Below are 17,704 nucleotides of genomic sequence, written 5' to 3'. Positions count from 1 at the left end.
TTTAGTCAAAAAATTTTGGCCCAAAAAATTTTGGTCAAAAAAATTTTGGTCCTAAATAGGTCAAAAAAAATGTCAAAAAATTTTGGTAGAAAAAATTTTGGTCAAAAAAATGTTGGTCTACAAAATTTTAGTCAAAAAAATTTTGGAAAAAAATATTTTGGGAAAAAAAATTTTTGGAAAAAAATTTTGTGAAAAAAAATTTAGGTCAAAAAAATGTTTGGTCAAAAAAATTTTGGAAAAAAAATTTTGGTCAACAAAATTTTGGAAAAAAAAATTTTGGTCAACAAAATTTTGAAAAAAAAAATTTGGAAAAAAAATTTTTTAACAAAATATTTTTGGTAAAAAAAATTTTGGTCCAAAAAATTTTAGTCAAAAAAATTTTGGCCCAAAAAATTTTGGTCAAAAAAATTTTGGTCCTAAATAGGTCAAAAAAAATTTTGTCAAAAAATTTTTTTAACAAAATATTGTTGGTAAAAAAAATTTTGGTCCAAAAAATTTTAGTCAAAAAAATTTTGGCCCAAAAAATTTTGGTAAAAAAAATTTTGGTCCAAAAAATTTTAGTCAAAAAAATTTTGGCCCAAAAAATTTTGGTCAAAAAAATTTTGGTCCTAAATAGGTCAAAAAAAAATTTGTCAAAAAAATTTTGGTAAAAAAAATTTTGGAAAAAAAAATTTTTGGAAAAAAAATTTGTGAAAAAAAATTTTGGTCAAAAAAATTTTTGGTCAAAAATATTTTGTCAAAAAAATTTTTGGGCAAAAAATTTTTGGTAAAAAAAATTTTGGTCCAAAAAATTTTAGTCAAAAAAATTTTGGGCCAAAAAATTTTGGTCAAAAAAATTTTGGTCCTAAATAGGTCAAAAAAAATGTTGTCAAAAAAATTTTGGTAAAAAAAATTTTGGTCAAAAAAATTTTGGTCTACAAAATTTTGGTCAAAAAAATTTTGGAAAAAAATATTTTGGGAAAAAAATTTTTTGGAAAAAAATTTTGTGAAAAAAAATTTTGGTCAAAAAAATTTTTGGTCAAAAAAATTTTGGTCAAAAAAATTTTTGGAAAAAAAATTTTGGAAAAAAAATTTTGGTCAACAAAATTTTGGAAAAAAAATTTTAGTCAAAAAAATTTTTGGCCAAAACAATTTTGGAAAAAGAATTTTGGTCAAAAAAATTTTTGGTCAAGAAAATTTTGGTAAAAAAATTTTGGAAAAAAAAATTTTGGTCAACAAAATTTTGAAAAAAAAAATTTGGAAAAAAAATTTTTTGGAAAAAAAATTTGTGAAAAAAAATTTGGTCAAAAAAATTTTTGGGCAAAAAATTTTTTAACAAAATATTGTTGGTAAAAAAAATTTTGGTCCAAAAAATTTTAGTCAAAAAAATTTTGGCCCAAAAAATTTTGGTCAAAAAAAATTGGGTCAAAAAAAATTTGGAAAAAAAAAAATTCCAAAAGACTAGTCAACATATTTTATTGAAAATAGAATTTAAAAATCGTACGAAGAAACTGTGGCAACGTACCGGTGACAATGAAATACATGACCACCGAAACAACACTTGGACCAAAAGACTCGAGAACATAAATCTGACCCACACAAAATTTGGCAAACAGCAAAAAGACTGACGCGGAAACCAGCATCTATACCTCCACTCAAATTAATTGACAACAATTACGCAACGACACCAGCAGACAAAGCGGAAATATTGGCAAAAAACTTTGAGAACACACATAAACAAAATGCCAATACGTCAAACGCAGACCTGAAACAAGACGCACACGAGACAATTCAAAACTTCACTGACCTCCACAGGGACAAAAACTTACGAATAGACCCTGCCACAGTTTCCGAAATAAAAACAATAGTTAAAAAATTACCGAACAGGAAAGCACCAGGACCGGACGGACGACAAAACATAATACTTAAACAACTGCCGACGAACGCCTACATTTTACTTACCCGCGTAATAAATAGACTAATGACAAAAGGCTGCTTTCCCGCTTCTTGGAAAACCTCCACCATATTTCCAATAGTGAAGCCAAGGAAACAGCCAGACATACCACAGAACTACAGACCGATCAACCTCCTCAACACAATGAGTAAGGTAGTCGAAAAGGTACTACTCAAAAGACTTAACAAACACATAAGACACAACAAAATTATACCTGACACACAATACGGATTCAAAGAACGACACTCCACACTACACCCACTGACAAAACTCATAGAAAATACAGTTCTCAATTTCAACAGACGCGACCATACCGGATTGGTGTTACTCGACTTTGAGAAGGCGTTTGACACCATCTGAATGGACGGACTTATACATAAACTTATCCAACTCAACTTTCCACCATACATTTCAAGAGCATTACACTCATACCTCTCAGACCGCAACTTTACCGTACAAGTAGACAGCGGACTTTCGATGGTTAAGCAAGTGACGGCGGGAGTACCGCAGGGCTCGATCCTGGGACCGTCACTGTTTAACGTCTACATTCACGACATACTCACTGACGCCGGACAAAACGTTACTGACGTTTGCTGACGACACTGCCATATACAAATCATCACGATCGCCTACGCTACTGACTACAAAAATACAGACACACATGGACAAGCTAACTGAATATACTGACAAATGGCAAATTAAGATCAATCTGAAAAAGACGGAGGAAATTCTATTTACAAAAAGCCGAAATGCCACGACTAGACTGACTGACTTGGACAAAATTAAAGTATGGCCTGGACCATAGACTCAGCTTCACAAAACATATCAACACGAAAATTGGACAGGCTTACGGGATGTTAAATCTACTGAGACCTCTCTTGAACCACAACAGCCCGCTAAGCGTGAAGAACAAGCGGGCACTTTACTTGACACTAATAAAACCGTTACTGACATACGCCGCTCCGGCATGGAACGCGACAACTAAGACTAACTTACGGAAACTACAAATATTACAAAATAAGACACTACGACTCGTACTCAACAAAATAAGGGACCCACTGACTACACATTACTACTCTTCAAAATACATACACAAACAGACTGACGTACCGACAATACTCGACTATATAAAAAAGCTCACCAAAATTTTTTATCTAAAATGCGGGGATCATCCTAATACTAACATCGCGGGCCTCGGCCAATACACTAGAGAAGTAATTTGGTATAACAATCACGCCATGCCAAACTATATACTGATCGAACCATAGCGGCAAATAATACTTGGCTCGACACAGTTTTTTAAAGTTGAAAAAACTTTTATTTTGTTTTTCTTCTTTTTGTATAATTATGTATAATTATAAATATTGCTCTGTGATTTTTTTTTTTGAGGAAAAGTTTTCTTTCCTCTTTATTTGCCACTCAATTTGTCAAACATCTCGCTGTAGTAACAATAAATATTTACTGTATATATTAAGATCAGATATGATGTATAAAGTACCCAAGAGTAGAAAAATATATACTAAAAATAGCAATGCAAAATGTATTCTTAATTACTGTAATAAATACTTTTGTCTGTCTGTCTGCCTTTCCATGGAATTGTAAAAATAATTTTGTAGTAAATAAAAAAAGAAACAATATGATTTTTTACGCAATCGATTTAAGTTGGGGCGCGCATATGTAAAACCAATGTAAACAATCAATTGATATTATTGTTAAATAATTGCAAAAACATTATTTTTTTCAAATTGCTTCAAAGTTGAGTTCTTAATGAATATAATAAAAAAATAATACTGATGTGATCAACACAACTGAAGATAATTAACATAATGCAGAGGAAGTTCATAAAAATTGAGAAAATCGGCAATATTTCAATCGTAAATATCAACGAAAAAAAATTTTGCCGACAAAATCCTGAAATACGTGTCAAATGATTTTATCTATAATATCTATAAAAAATTTCAGCCAATTCTAAAATGTCAAGGTATGGTTGGTGTACGGTTTATAAAAGAATGACCCACATGTAAAAGTAACATTCATAAACTGCAAATATTACAATACAAAGTATTATGACTAATCCTAAATGAACACAGAGACCCAATTACCAAACATTACAAATCTAGTAAGTATCTCCACGAAAAAACTAATCTGCAACCATTTAAAGAGACCATTCTGAATAAGACGGCGAAATTCTTCGAAAATTGCAAACACAGCCCAAATCCAATTATAAAAAACCTAGAAAGAATTACAACTGACATGATATGGTACGGCAAATACGCCTTGCCAAAACACCTGATAGAAAAGTAGTATTTGGAAAAGATATAGTCACACCTATTAATAATAATATATTTTTAGTTAGTATTAAGCTTTAGTGTTATCTTAGTTGTATGTTGTAATTAAGCAAATAGTGTTTTTTTTTTGTTTTTGTTTTCTTTTTCTTCTTCTTTCAAATACGTGTGTAACTTGCGCGCTTAATTTTTTGTTTTATATTTTTTAACAACATGTTTCTAATTTTGATGAAAATATGTTTTATACGCGTATATTTTGTCCTCATTTCATTCATTCAAATTAATCAGGTTTATCTTCTCTATTTGGACTACTTATGTTGAACTATTTCATATTCCATGTCATTATTGAAATTTATATAAAAATGACCGTGATCATGTTATCGGATTCAGCACAAAATCTTCAAAAAATAAATAAATAGATAAAAAACTGCCACAGAAAAAATGTTAAAAGTAAAAAAAAAATCGTTTGCTTGCTCTCCTGAGCAGAGGATGGTGTGTGATAAGGAAGAGACGAATGTAGGAAACGATATTATACAAAAAAATACATCATAACAAATTTATAATTTCAAAAATATAAAATTCTGCATAAAAATATTAGGTTATATAAAGTCCTCTTTACTTATATTCTCTTCACTCTGCAAAAAAAAATTCTCAAATTTTTGAATATTGACACTCTTCAAATGGTCTCAAATTTTTAGAAAAAAAAATTGGGAAAAAAATGTTTGGGGAAAAAACATGGACATGGTCTTTAATTTTTTGGAAAAAAAATTTTTGGAGAAAAAGCAGGCTTTGATTTTTTGGAAAAAATTTTGGGAAAAAAAAAATTGAAAAAAAAATTTTGGGGAAAAAAAGTTTGAAAAAAAAAATTTTGGAAAAAAATTTTTGAAAAAAAAAATTTGCGAACAAAAATTGGAGAAAAAAAATTTTGGACAAAAATTTAGGGGAAAAAATTGCCTTTGCACAAAAACAAGTAAATAGTGCGATGTATGCTTTGCTTAGCTGTGCTTTCCGTAGCTTACTCGAAATGCAAGAGCACCGGCGTAATCTATCCCTCTAGTTAAAAAAGTTTGGAGATTTCTCATTATCTGTTGCATATTACGATTATCGTGCCGGTAACATCGAACACAGAAACGGAGTCGAATATTTGCGAGAACGGTTTGCACAGCGGCATGCAACAAGCGTTGATGTTCCTGTAACAATATCAAGCCTGTCACTTGATTTTTCGCGGGAAGTATAATGGGACATTTTTGATTGTATGAAATATTTGCCTTCTGCTGGAGATTGAGCTCAAGTAAATGTTTATCGATTGTTACGTTCAGGACTCCGTTTTGTAGTTTATCTATCAGCGTTTTGAAGTTTTCTAATTGCGTTTTACGAACAATTTGCTTTAAAGCGAAGTTTAATTCTTCAACTTGTAGTGGTCCGACCACTCTTTGTTTGCGGGATACTTTTTTTTATTTATTTTATTTTATTTATTTATTTACATATATACATTATTTTCATATCTCAGTCAGACAGAGGTGCCTGGTATGAGAGATTATGAAAAACAGTTTTCATATAATATTTACATTTCATTTGACTATAATATCTATTTCATTAATATAATATCTATATATATAACTCTTCAGTCTTCTTTGTCTTCAACTTCCATATAGTACTTCTTTATTTTTCTTTTAAAATTTTCATTATCATTGGTCATCTTAATATAGTCTGGCAATTCGTTATATATTTTGGTAGCACTCCATATGACATTTTCTCTCAAATTCTTTTTTCTATTGCGTTCAATGTGAAAATTGTTGTGTTGTCTCGTGTAGTGTTCATGTATATCTTTATTTGTGTCTATTGTTGCACTTGTTTTAATTCGGTTAAATTTCATTTTGTGTATTAGTTTGCATTTCTCTATTTCAATTATGTTATTTAGTGAATGATTATTTGTTTCTCTCTGCAAGTATTTGGTGGGTGTTAGATGTGGTAAATTATATGCTATTTTTATGGCTTTATTCATTATTCTCTGTATGTCATTTAGGTTTGCTTTAGTTGTTTGGCTCCATGTTGTTATGCCATATAAAATTATAGGTATTATTTGCGTTTTAAGAATTAGTATTTTATTTTTTTTGCCGAAAGAGTGGATCCTTTTCAATGCCCCTGTTAATGTTCCTATCTTTCTTTTTATTTTGTTTATATGGTCTGTCCATGTCAGTTTTTCATTTATTATCAGTCCTAAGTATTTTATGCTTTCCACTTCCTCTATTGCTCTATTATTTACTTCAATTTTTAGTTTAGTGTTCTCAGTATTTTTTCTATGTTTGAAATATATGTATTTTGTTTTATCTATGTTAATTGTTAGTTTATTTTCAGTTAGCCATTCGGTGTATATTTTCATGTCCGTGTTTATAATATCTTCGAGTCTTTTTTTATCCTTATCCGCATATACTATCGCTGTATCGTCTGCATATAATATGTATCTTCCCTTTAATTTTGCGTCTTTGTGAAATTTCCCACCTTCGTCCTTACCACTCTTTTCATGAGGAAATCTTTGATAATGCTGTAAGACAAACCCTCTACACCCAAATCTATTAGTTTATTGAGTAATATGCCATGATCTACTGTATCGAAAGCTTTTTGTAAATCAATAAAAATTGCAACTGTGTGCATATTTTCCTCAAGGTGCTGACTGATGGTATTAGTCAAATCTATTAGGGCACCTTGTGTATTTGATGAAGGGAGGAAACCATATTGATTTTTGTCAATTTTTTGAATGAGAAAATCAAGTAATCTTTTTTTTATTACTTTTTCATATATCTTGGAGAATGTGTTTGTTATTGTTATGGGTCTGTAGTTATTTGGATCTGTTTTGTTTCCTGCTTTGAAAATTGGTTTTATTGTAGCCATTTTAAGACACGATGGAAATATACCACATTCTATGTATCTATTCATCAAAACAGCAAGTAGTGGAGCTATTATATTCATTATTTTTTTAGTGATTCTTGCTGTTATCTTGTCTTCGCCAGGTGCAGCGTTATTTTTCAGATTTTCAACAATTTTTTTTATTTCTTTCTCATCTGTTAATTCAAAAATTTGGATTTTGTTTTTAGGTTTGTGTATTGATGGTTTACTACTTTACTATTATTAACGAATCTGAAAGAAAATGCAATAACACGCTGTAATTGTTAAAATTAGAAAATTTTGTAAAGATGTCATTTGATAAAAGAGTGCAAAAATAAGTATTGCAAACAAATTCCTGTTCCTCTAGACCGACAGTTTCATTAACGTTAAACATTTCTGGCCGAAAGTTTATATTTGATTTCAACCGATGTGATCCACAGCACAAAAGGTCGCAATCGCGTAGCTTAACACCAGTTATGGCCCATGAAATAAGGTCAGCAGGATTATCGGCCGATGAAACATGCCGCCAAGTTACGTTTTCACAGTTTTGTATTTCGGAAACTATTTGCAACAAACGACTTCATTTTTTATGGGAAAGTATTAATCCAAGTTAAGCCCGGTGCACACGACGCCAGTATTCCTTGTAACAGAATTTCTGTCGCAAGGTGAGCAAGAATTTTTCGCCAGATTTTCACTTATTTTATGATTAATAGTAATTTCGCGCATTAGATTACTACAAATATATACTGTGATTATCACAATTCATATTTTTTAGGTCTCATATACACTAATGCTTATAAGTGTACAAACAGAGAATTGTAAGAATTGTTAACAAAAACATATATTTATCGCATCTGATTAGGATTAAGTGAAATAATAATAATTAAAAGATAATAAAATGCTTCAGTTTAATATAACAATTATTGATTTTGAAAATCAGTATCTTTATCGGATAATTAATACTGATATGAAAATATTAAAAAGGTTCGCAAATTTTAATTTTTTTTAAATTTGAGTATTTTTGCAAACTTCGAAATTTTTTAATTAAAACGATTTTAATTTTTTTTTAATTTTTTTTGAAATTTTGAAATGTTTTGATATTTCAGATAAAATTACGAAAATTTGAAAACATTCATATTTAATTTTTTTCGGAAATTTGAATATTTTAAAATTACTGAACTGTGTTTCTTAAACTAATCATTTATTCACGCCGCTATATATACACAATTACAAAATAACAACTGAACGCTTCCAAAATCGAAGTACATACGAGTAAATCAAGTACGCAATGATATTTACGTGACAAAATACAGCTTTCCTATTGGACGCTGAAGGTATCGGCCACAAAATAGTTAATCCATCGCCGATTAGGACATGCTGTATTCGCAAAATACGGCAGGAATTTTCGAGGACAGAAGTTGTTGTGAAATCAGATTCCGACGTTGCTAGGTAACGGTTTTAGAAAGAAATTTTGTTAAGGATACCGCCGTTGTGAATAGAGATCTTAAACGTGAAATCTGGCTGGCCAAATCCCAAAATATGTCGGGCAAGATCGTAAATTATGATTTATATCATGTCGTTGCTAGGTAACAAACTGTCCGACATGACATCTGGCGTCGTGTGCACCGGGCTTTAGTGCAATACTTGAATCACTCCAGAAAAATATGTCATGAACCCTATGTTTCAAAATCTTGCACATGGAATTATATAATCTAACCAATAATAGTGTAGAGCAAAGTTCAAGACGAGGTAGTGTTACATGTTTGATCGGTGCGACTCGAGATTTTGAACATACTAAATTCACAGAAGTAAATTGGTTTTCATATACTGTGCGCACATATACGAGTATGCAAGCGCCATACGCCTGTATTGAAGCATCACAAAACCCATGTAATTGCAAGTGGCAAATTTCGCTTCGTAAGAATAATGGGCGTAGAATTTTTGTGTCGTTTAGAATCTTGATATCGTTTGCAAATTGCGTCCAACAAAAAAGTATTGACTTATCTGTAATTAGATCGTTCCAACTCATTTTCAATTGCCACAAATCTTGCATCATTATTTTTGCAATAACCACAAAAGGAGAAATCAAACTAAGCGGGTCAAAAAATTTTGCAATTGATGATAAAATTTTTCTTTTAGTTAATTTTGTTTCAATAATTATTTCATTAGCGCGGATTTCGAATAAATCTGAAACGCGGTCCCAACAGAGTCCCAATGAGCTTACGGATGACTTATCATCCGTTATACTATCAAACATTTCGCAATGCTCGTTTGCCAATGATGTTTGTTTTAAAATTTTATCATCGTTTGCAGCTCATTTATAGAGAGTCATATTTGCGTTGGAAAACAATGCTATTAATTCGTGTCTTAATCTAGCTGACTGCTCTAAAGATTCAAAACCCGTTACGCAGCACACAATCGTTACGCAGCTCTGTACAAGCGAGTGGATAAGCCGAATCTTCATCGCTGATCAATTTGTGTAAGCAGTAAGCACCGTATTGCCAAGTATGGAGTGCAGGCAGTTCCATATGTGACAGTTGTCAATTTCAAATATTTTAGATTTTCGTTTGGATCTTTGCGCCAGAATATTTCTTGTAAATCTTGGTTTTTCTCTCTAACACAAATTTGGCGAAACATTTTAACAATATCAGCTGTAAATACAAATTTGTAACATCTAAATTTAATTAAAATTTCAAAAATACTTTGTTGTAATTTTGGACCCTGCATAAAGTACATCGTTTAGAGAATTTCCGGTTGAAGTTACAAGCAGGAGCATAAAAAAACTACGCGAATTTTATCGGAGTCCCGTTTAAATACAGCATGGTGTGGTAGATAGTTTGTTTTTTTTGTTTTTAAAGATTTATTTATTTCATTTATATTAGATTATACATACATATTTCTATACAATTTAATAAACATGTATAACTATCCTAAGATATAAATACATAAACTTATATTTAATACTAACTAATAAAAATTAACTTAACCTATAAATAATTTTTTAATCATGGTAAAAATAATCACTAAAAACCATATTTACAATAATAATAACAAAAAGAATACATATTACATATATGATTGGAATATAGTCAAAAGACTAATAACATATGCTGTAGGAATAGTTTAAGAGGAATTTGATCTCTGTCATATTTTATACTTGATTATCTTTTTATTGATGATGGTAGCTTGTACTTATTGTACCAATATGTATTGTCGTTCGATCCAATATTACATATATTAGGATTAAAGTTAAATAAACAATTAGTATAAAATCTTTCAGAGATAATTGTTATAGAATCTCTCACTAATGGTACATTAGTGGAATCATGTAGGAATTTTGTGCTAATATAATGCATATTTATTGGATTCCTTGCTTGACCTATAACAAATCTTAATGACACATTTTGTACTGATTGTAGTTTCTTAATATTATGTTTGTTTGTCATACACCAAATGGGGGAAGCATATATCATTGCGGATCTAATTATTGCCATATAAATTCTTTTTTTATTTTCAATATTAATATAACTTTTATAATTTAGCAATGGGTATAATATGTATATTAAATTTTTTAATTTAATTATTTTATTACTAATGTGTTCATTGAAATTAAGTTTTCTGTCTAAGATGACACCCAAATATTTAACAGAACTACTCCATGGTATGATATTATTATTAAGATGCAAGGTTATATTGGGTGTAGGATTAATTCTTCTTTTGGTAAAGAATATAGATTCTGTTTTGTCAATATTTATTTTTATTTTCCACTTATTTGTGTATTTTATAATTTGGTTCAAATGACTTTGTAATTTCTTAATGATTGCTTTATCTGATTTGCCCGAAGTGAAAATTACAGTGTCATCCGCATACATTAATAATTGCGTGTTGATTTTTGTAGGCATATCATATGTATAAATGGAAAATAAAATCGGTCCTAAAATACTACCTTGAGGCACAACAGCATGGTGTGGTAGATAGTAATGCATACCGGAGTGATCAAATTTTGTTACAACTGCATGACCTGAATTATTAAAATTGGACGCTCCATTCTCTTAAAAACTGAGTTACCATTTTTGGCACTTGCCCCCGTATCTTCGGAACGGCTAGACCTGCCTTTGCCAAAAACTAATAAGCACGTCTCCTTATCAATACGAATCGAATGTTTTTTAAATTATTCAAATCTCTTGATCGGTGTTCCCGAAATCGTCGACGAAAATTTGAATCCGCACACACATACACACACACACACACGCACACACACACATACACACACACATACATCTATTTTTTCTAAGGTATGCCAAAATATTCAGAAACCTTTGAAACGTAAAGATATATAAAAATTTTCATTTTCGATTTTTTTGCGATTACTATAACTTGCCCTACGGGAAGTTAAAAATATGTCGACACCGATCAACAACTCAACCTCGTCTGGTCTGTTAAAATTTTGATCTGACAAATATACATTTTTCGGTAAGGTATTTTTCTAGATTTCAAAGTAATATTTTGTAATAAAAACTTTCGAATTAAATTTTCCTTTTTAATTTGATAATTACCTTTAGATTTTTACAGAATTTTATAGAAAAATATTAGATCTTTTTCAGAAAGAATTAATAATTATCCATAATTTAATTAATCGTTTTGAATTGGATGTTAGAAAAATATTATTGGTATGTGACTATTTAGTTTTTGATAGAATTAATAATACTTGTTGAAAAAGCATGTTTTATACCCTTTTATTAATATAAAAATACAAAGTTGAAAATATTACAAAAATAACAAGAAAAAAATACAACATAATTAATTTAATGATGAGAGAAAGTTGTCAAAAAGTCAAAATTACATTTTAGAAATGCAAACAAATGTGTAAAGGGCATGAAGCACGCGGGTTGCTCATCCTTGATCTGATAGCACTTGTAACAAGAATTTTTGTTTATGCAAAGTAAATAATTTTAGAGTTAAAAATTTCAATTCGTTAATATTAATTGTGCCATTATTTATGTAAATTGTTCGTGCAATGTGGTACAAAGTACAAAGGAGCAGTTTGTGAATAAAAATCACTCCGAAAAAGATGGTCGAGCATCAAAGTTGTTCTACGACACATGTCTAACTAATTTTTCCGTATAAATACAGTGGTATCCCGGCTTACGAGCGACTCGTCATACGTGTTTTTCGTGATACGAGTCGCCGAAGTCGCGATTCGTTTGCTTTATACAAGCAAAATTCAAAAGAAAATATAAAGCGCGTAAGCGCCGCGTCGCTGTCTAACAGATAAACATTAGTACGGAACCCATAGAAATGTAAACAAAATTTATACTTATTGTTAAAATCTCTATAAAATATCTGATAATTTGATGTGCATATGTCTAATGATCGTTCTTGACCGCCAAATGACTTTTTTTTTTACTTTTTTCGTTAGATCTCCGAAACCGCTAGACCTGCCCATCTTGTCAATACAAGTAAAATGTTTTTTGAATTATTAAAATCGGACGCTCCGTTCTCTTAAAAGCTGAGATACCGTTTTTGGCACTTTTTGCCCCATATCTTCGGAACCGCTAGACCTGCCTCCGCCAAAAACTAATCAGCACGGCTCCTTATCAATACGAATGGAATGTTTTTTGAATTAATCAAATTGCTTCATCCGTGTTCCCGAAATCGTCGACGAAAATTTGTATCCGCACACACATACATACACGCACACAAAAGTTTGTGGATAAAAATCACCTCGAAAAAGATGCAGCTGGTCGAGCATCAGAGTTGTTTGGCGAGACATGTCCAACTCATTAAATGAGAAAATTTTTACTATAACGAGTTAAAGAAAAAAAATAATGCCCATTAGATAGTTTTTTTTAAAAACTCAAACACTAGGGTAATGATAATTTAGTTATTTTTTATTTAGAAACTTGCTACGTTTCTGCAGAGTGTATATCTTAGCAATAACTAACAATTAGTTATTATTAATAAAAACACTGTGCTGGAATTAATTAATAGCATTTCAATGAATTTATATGAAAAAATTGCTTCGAAATACGAACAATTCGACATGCGAGCGTGCTTATGGAACGAATTAAGCTCGTAAGGCAAGGACCACTGTACATTAAAAAAATTGCTTCGAGATACGAGCGATTCGACATAGGATCGCGGTTACGGAACAAGTTAAACTCGCAAGGCGGAGTACCACTATACATATATGCATGCAATAGATGTGTTGAATGTACCCTAGTGTACACCCGAGTGCTGTGGACAGAAGTGAGCTACGTTTTATTTTTGGTTGTAAAATAGTTGTAAATGAAATTTTTGTCTGATTTTTTTTTATTTGCAAAGGTATTCCAAAACCCAACTTTTTATCATAGCAAATGCTTGCAATTATGTATGGCAAAATAGTGTATTTACCGTGTTTTCCGAAAAAGTAGGGAGAAGTTTTTCCCAAATTTTTCATCTGAAAAAATGCTGCTACAATTTTTTACACTGAGGGTTCTCAAATGCGTTTATTACGAAACCCTTGTCAAATTTACAACATTCAAAATAGTTGATACGAAATGAAGGTTAGAACTTGAAAAACAGTGTTGTCTGAATGTCTGAAAAAAGTAATAAAGTTGGAATGATAAAATTGTTGAAGAAAACATTTAGCAATATTCAAACACACATTCCAGGCGTAATTGGTATACGTGAAGTCGGTGCAGGTGTTCATATCAACGCAACGCGTGGAAGTGGAACTCGATGGATTTTTTTCTTGTCAGCTTTGCCTCAATTTATTGCAAATCATGCAAAAATCTATGTATTCATTTGAAGAAATCGATTACTTTCGACCTTTTTGGAAACCTTTGCTGGTACTTGCAATTTTTGACGCTGTGTTGCTTCTGCCGCAACCTCTCTGTTTTCAGAGGATGTAATGATGCGTTTAAAAAACGACCTGCTAACGTTGGTAACAGCAGAAACATAGATAAATAAGTATAAATAGATGACAAACACGGCCGCTTTGATGTTACATCAATTGTAATTCTTTCAGCATTCAATAGATGTCGCCAACAACTGAAGCACGTAAATTTACCATTAGGTTCAATTCTAGATAAGATTTATTTGAATATATAATATAGAAAAGATACTCCTGATTAATTTGACTAAATGACTAAATAAATATAATTTCAACAAAATTACAAATATGTTGTAATGAGAAAAAATTGAACTTTTTTTCATTCAAAAAAGATATATTTCAATAAACAAAATCGGTATTACATTTTATTACAGGTATTACATTACATTTTATACCATGGTTTTTTACCCGTAGGTATAGTATCCATCATTGGATATGATTTTGCAAACAATAATTAATTCTGAATAAATATAAAAATAAGTTCATAATTGTGTGACAAAAAAGAAGAAAGAAACATTTACCTCTCATAAAAAACACATGCCAATATTTATGATTACAAAAAGAAAAACAGAACAAAAGATTTATTCGCTCTGAAGGAAAATCTGTGTCGAGCCGAGTATCATTTGCAGCTATGGGTCGATCAGTCAGTATATAGTTTGGCATGGCGTGATTGCCATTCCAAACTACGTCTCTAGTATATTGGCCGAGATTTTGGTATTAGGATGAACCCCGCATTTTTGATAAAAATTTCCGGTGAGCTATTTTATATAGTCGAGTATTGTCAGTACGTCAGTCTGTTTAAGTATGTATTTGTAGAGTAGTAATGTCTAGTCAGTGGGTTCGTTATTTTGTTAAGTACTAGTCGTAGTGTCTTATTTTGTAATGTCTGTAGTTTCCGTAAGTTGGTCTTAGTCGTCGCGTTCCATGCTAGAGCGGCGTATGTCAGTAACGGTCTTATAAGTGTCAAGTAAAGTGTCTGCTTGTTCTTCACGCTTAGCGGGCTGTTGTGGTTCAAGAGAGTCCAATTTTCATATTAATATGTTTCGTGAAGCTGAGTCTACGGTCCAGGTTCAGACCAAGGTATTTGACATCTTTGGACCACTTAACTACACAGTCCAATACTTTTATTTTGTCCAAGTCAGTCAGTCTAGTCGTGGCATTTCGGCTCTTTGTAAATAAAATTGCCTCCGTCTTTTGCGGATTGATCCTGATCTACCATTTGTCAAATTAAAAAAAATTAAAGAAATTTCTTGTAAGCTTACATATAAGTTGTTCGTAGAATACGCTCGTCGCCCAATAAGCACATATAAATTTACAGTATGTATTTATATGTGCTTATTTACAGTATGTATGTATAAATAATCTATTTGAAATTATTTAAAACAATTATTGATTATTTTCATTCCTCTAATTTTTAATCACGGCACGGGAAGTTCCAGCAATTCGCCTTAAGGCACGATGCCATGCGCCCCACTAGTTTCAGGTCTGCGTTTGACATATTGGCATTTTGTTTGTGTATGTTCTCAGTTTTTTGCCAATATTTACGCCTTGTCTGCTGATGTCGTTGCGTAATTGTTGTCAGTTAATTTGAGTGGAGGTATGGATGTTGGTTCCCGTGTCAGTCTTTTTGCTGTTTGCCAAATTTTGTGTAGGTCAGTATTTATGTTCTCGAGTCTTCTGGTCCAAGTGTTGTTTCGGTGGTCATGTATTTCATTGTCACCGGTACGTTGCCACAGTTTCTTCGTATGATTTTTAAATTTTATTTTCAATAAAATATGTTCAGTGTAAGGTGTGTTACAGCCTCCTCAATGTCAGTGTTGGTATCGATTGGCATTGTGTGTCGTGTGTTGTCTGTGATGACTCTGAAAAATGGCCAGTTGGCTCTGGAGTAATCTAAAAATTTGCGTTTGGGAGTCTGGTCGACGACTAGACTGTCTGAAATGGTCATAAAAGCTGGATTATGGCCGAAGTTAAAAAGTGTTCTTGTTATGGGTTCGGATGTTACGTGTAGATTTTTTGTCAATGCCAAATCGATCGTGTTGTGATAGTGTGTCTGTACGGTGGCGCACCTGATCGGTGTGTCATGATAGTGTAGTGTCATGATAGTGTAGTTACAGATAGTGTGCGTCTGTGGTGTTGTGTTCGGTCAGGTATTCGTAAAGTCTGTTTCCGTTCGCGTTGTTAAAGTTACAGTTCCAAGATGTGTGTTGTGCGTTAAAGTCTCCTGCCATAAGAACAAATCTGTTCGAGTCCAGTAGTCTTTGTAAGTCCGTATGTTGCAGTCCGCTTGCCGGGAAGTAAATCGATATTATGGTTACTTTTTGACCTCTCTTGTATACATTGATAGCTGTTATTTCACAACCGCCCACTGTCAGGTTTGGCACTTGCTCGTGTCTGATGTTAGACTTGATCAAAATCGCAGTGCCGCCCCATCCGCGTGCGTCCGTCTATCTGTCGCTCCTGTAACTTTGTAACTGTTGATATAGAGTCTGTCCGTAGGTTTTAAGTGTGTCTCGTTAATCAGTACTATGTCCAGGTCATAATTTGTTATGGTCTGCCTCAGTTCGTCCACGTTGTTTTTAAGTCCGTTAGAGTTAAAGTGCATTATGTGTAAGTCGCGCGTTTGATTTATGGTGATGCTGTTAAAAAGTTAAGTATTGTTGTATATTTCTCGTTATATGTCATGTTGGTGTTTAGTGATTTTGTTAGTTTGTAAAGTTCACTGAAAATTTGTTTTACCTGGGGATCAGCAAACAGCATCCTGATGCTCTCTCTGGTGTATTAAAATCTGGATCAGGCTGGCTGGTGGTAGGCCGGGTTGGTGATAGCAATAGTGCAGGCCGGATCGGTGATGATAATGGTGGAACAGGGAGTTAAGGATACGCTGATTTGGCATTTGGGCCAATACTGGTGGTATTTAAAGCTGACGAAAAGCTCCTCGTCAGCGGCACTGGTGTTGGTGCTGGCCTATACGCTTGTCTTCTCTTGAGAGCGTCACTTTCCTTCTTCTCTTTGTAGTTAATAAGAGCACTGCATTTGGAGTAATTTGCCGAGTGTTCGCTTTTGCAATTGACACACACGCCGCGTGCACATTGAGGCACTTTATACACCTGTACTTTAAGTCTCAGGTGTAAGAGGTATGGCCAAATTTGAGGCATTTGTAACACACTGCAGCGCTCTGTTCTGCGGTCTATAGGCTACCCAGGAGAAGATGTGTCCACCAATGTTTGTTATCGACCTTAGCTCCGACATATTCTGGTCTTTATCAAGGAGAACAATGTATATAGGCAATTTATGATGACCACCATCTGAGGTTTTCCTCTTTATCTGCACTACTAGTCTGGCTTTTATCCCTTTCGAAAGAAGATCTTCATGGACCTCTGTCTCTGTAATCGATGGATGTAGACCGGTTATGGGTATTTTCTTTGATATTTCCTCTTTCATTATGTAGGTATAAAATGGATAGTTGCAGTCCCTTAGCATTTCTTTGATTTTCTCGAGTTCTTTAGCGGTGTCAGTGAAGATTTTGTGTAGATAATTGTTGAGATATTGGTATTTAAAATTAATTTTAGATGTTTCTTGTAGATATTTAATTGTTTTTAAATCGATTTGACCTTTGATGATTATCGACGGAATTTTTGCCTCTTTCGTAGTGGTGTTCTTGGGTGGCACAGTTTCGACGCCTGAGGTAGATGGCTCCGGCCTCTTTTGGCGTGTCACCTTCCT

General features: G+C 32.3%; 1 protein-coding gene across 1 annotated transcript in view; it reads left to right on the top strand.

Moving 5' to 3' along the window:
- The window catches only part of LOC113375431 (microtubule-associated serine/threonine-protein kinase 2-like), a 36,687-nt gene extending 19,832 nt beyond the window's left edge, over positions 1-16,855 (top strand). The window contains 1 exon segment of the mRNA XM_026615371.1: positions 16,688-16,855. Coding sequence (XP_026471156.1) covers positions 16,688-16,855 — 168 coding nt within the window.
- Positions 16,856-17,704: the final 849 nt, after the last annotated feature.

Source organism: Ctenocephalides felis, unplaced genomic scaffold, assembly GCF_003426905.1.
Source record: "Ctenocephalides felis isolate EL2017-DRISC unplaced genomic scaffold, ASM342690v1 CF-g0.4_SCAFFOLD_01886, whole genome shotgun sequence".
NCBI lineage: Eukaryota > Metazoa > Arthropoda > Insecta > Siphonaptera > Pulicidae > Ctenocephalides > Ctenocephalides felis.
The sequence above is the reverse complement of the archived record's forward strand: the minus strand, read 5'-3'. Positions and strand labels throughout refer to the sequence as shown.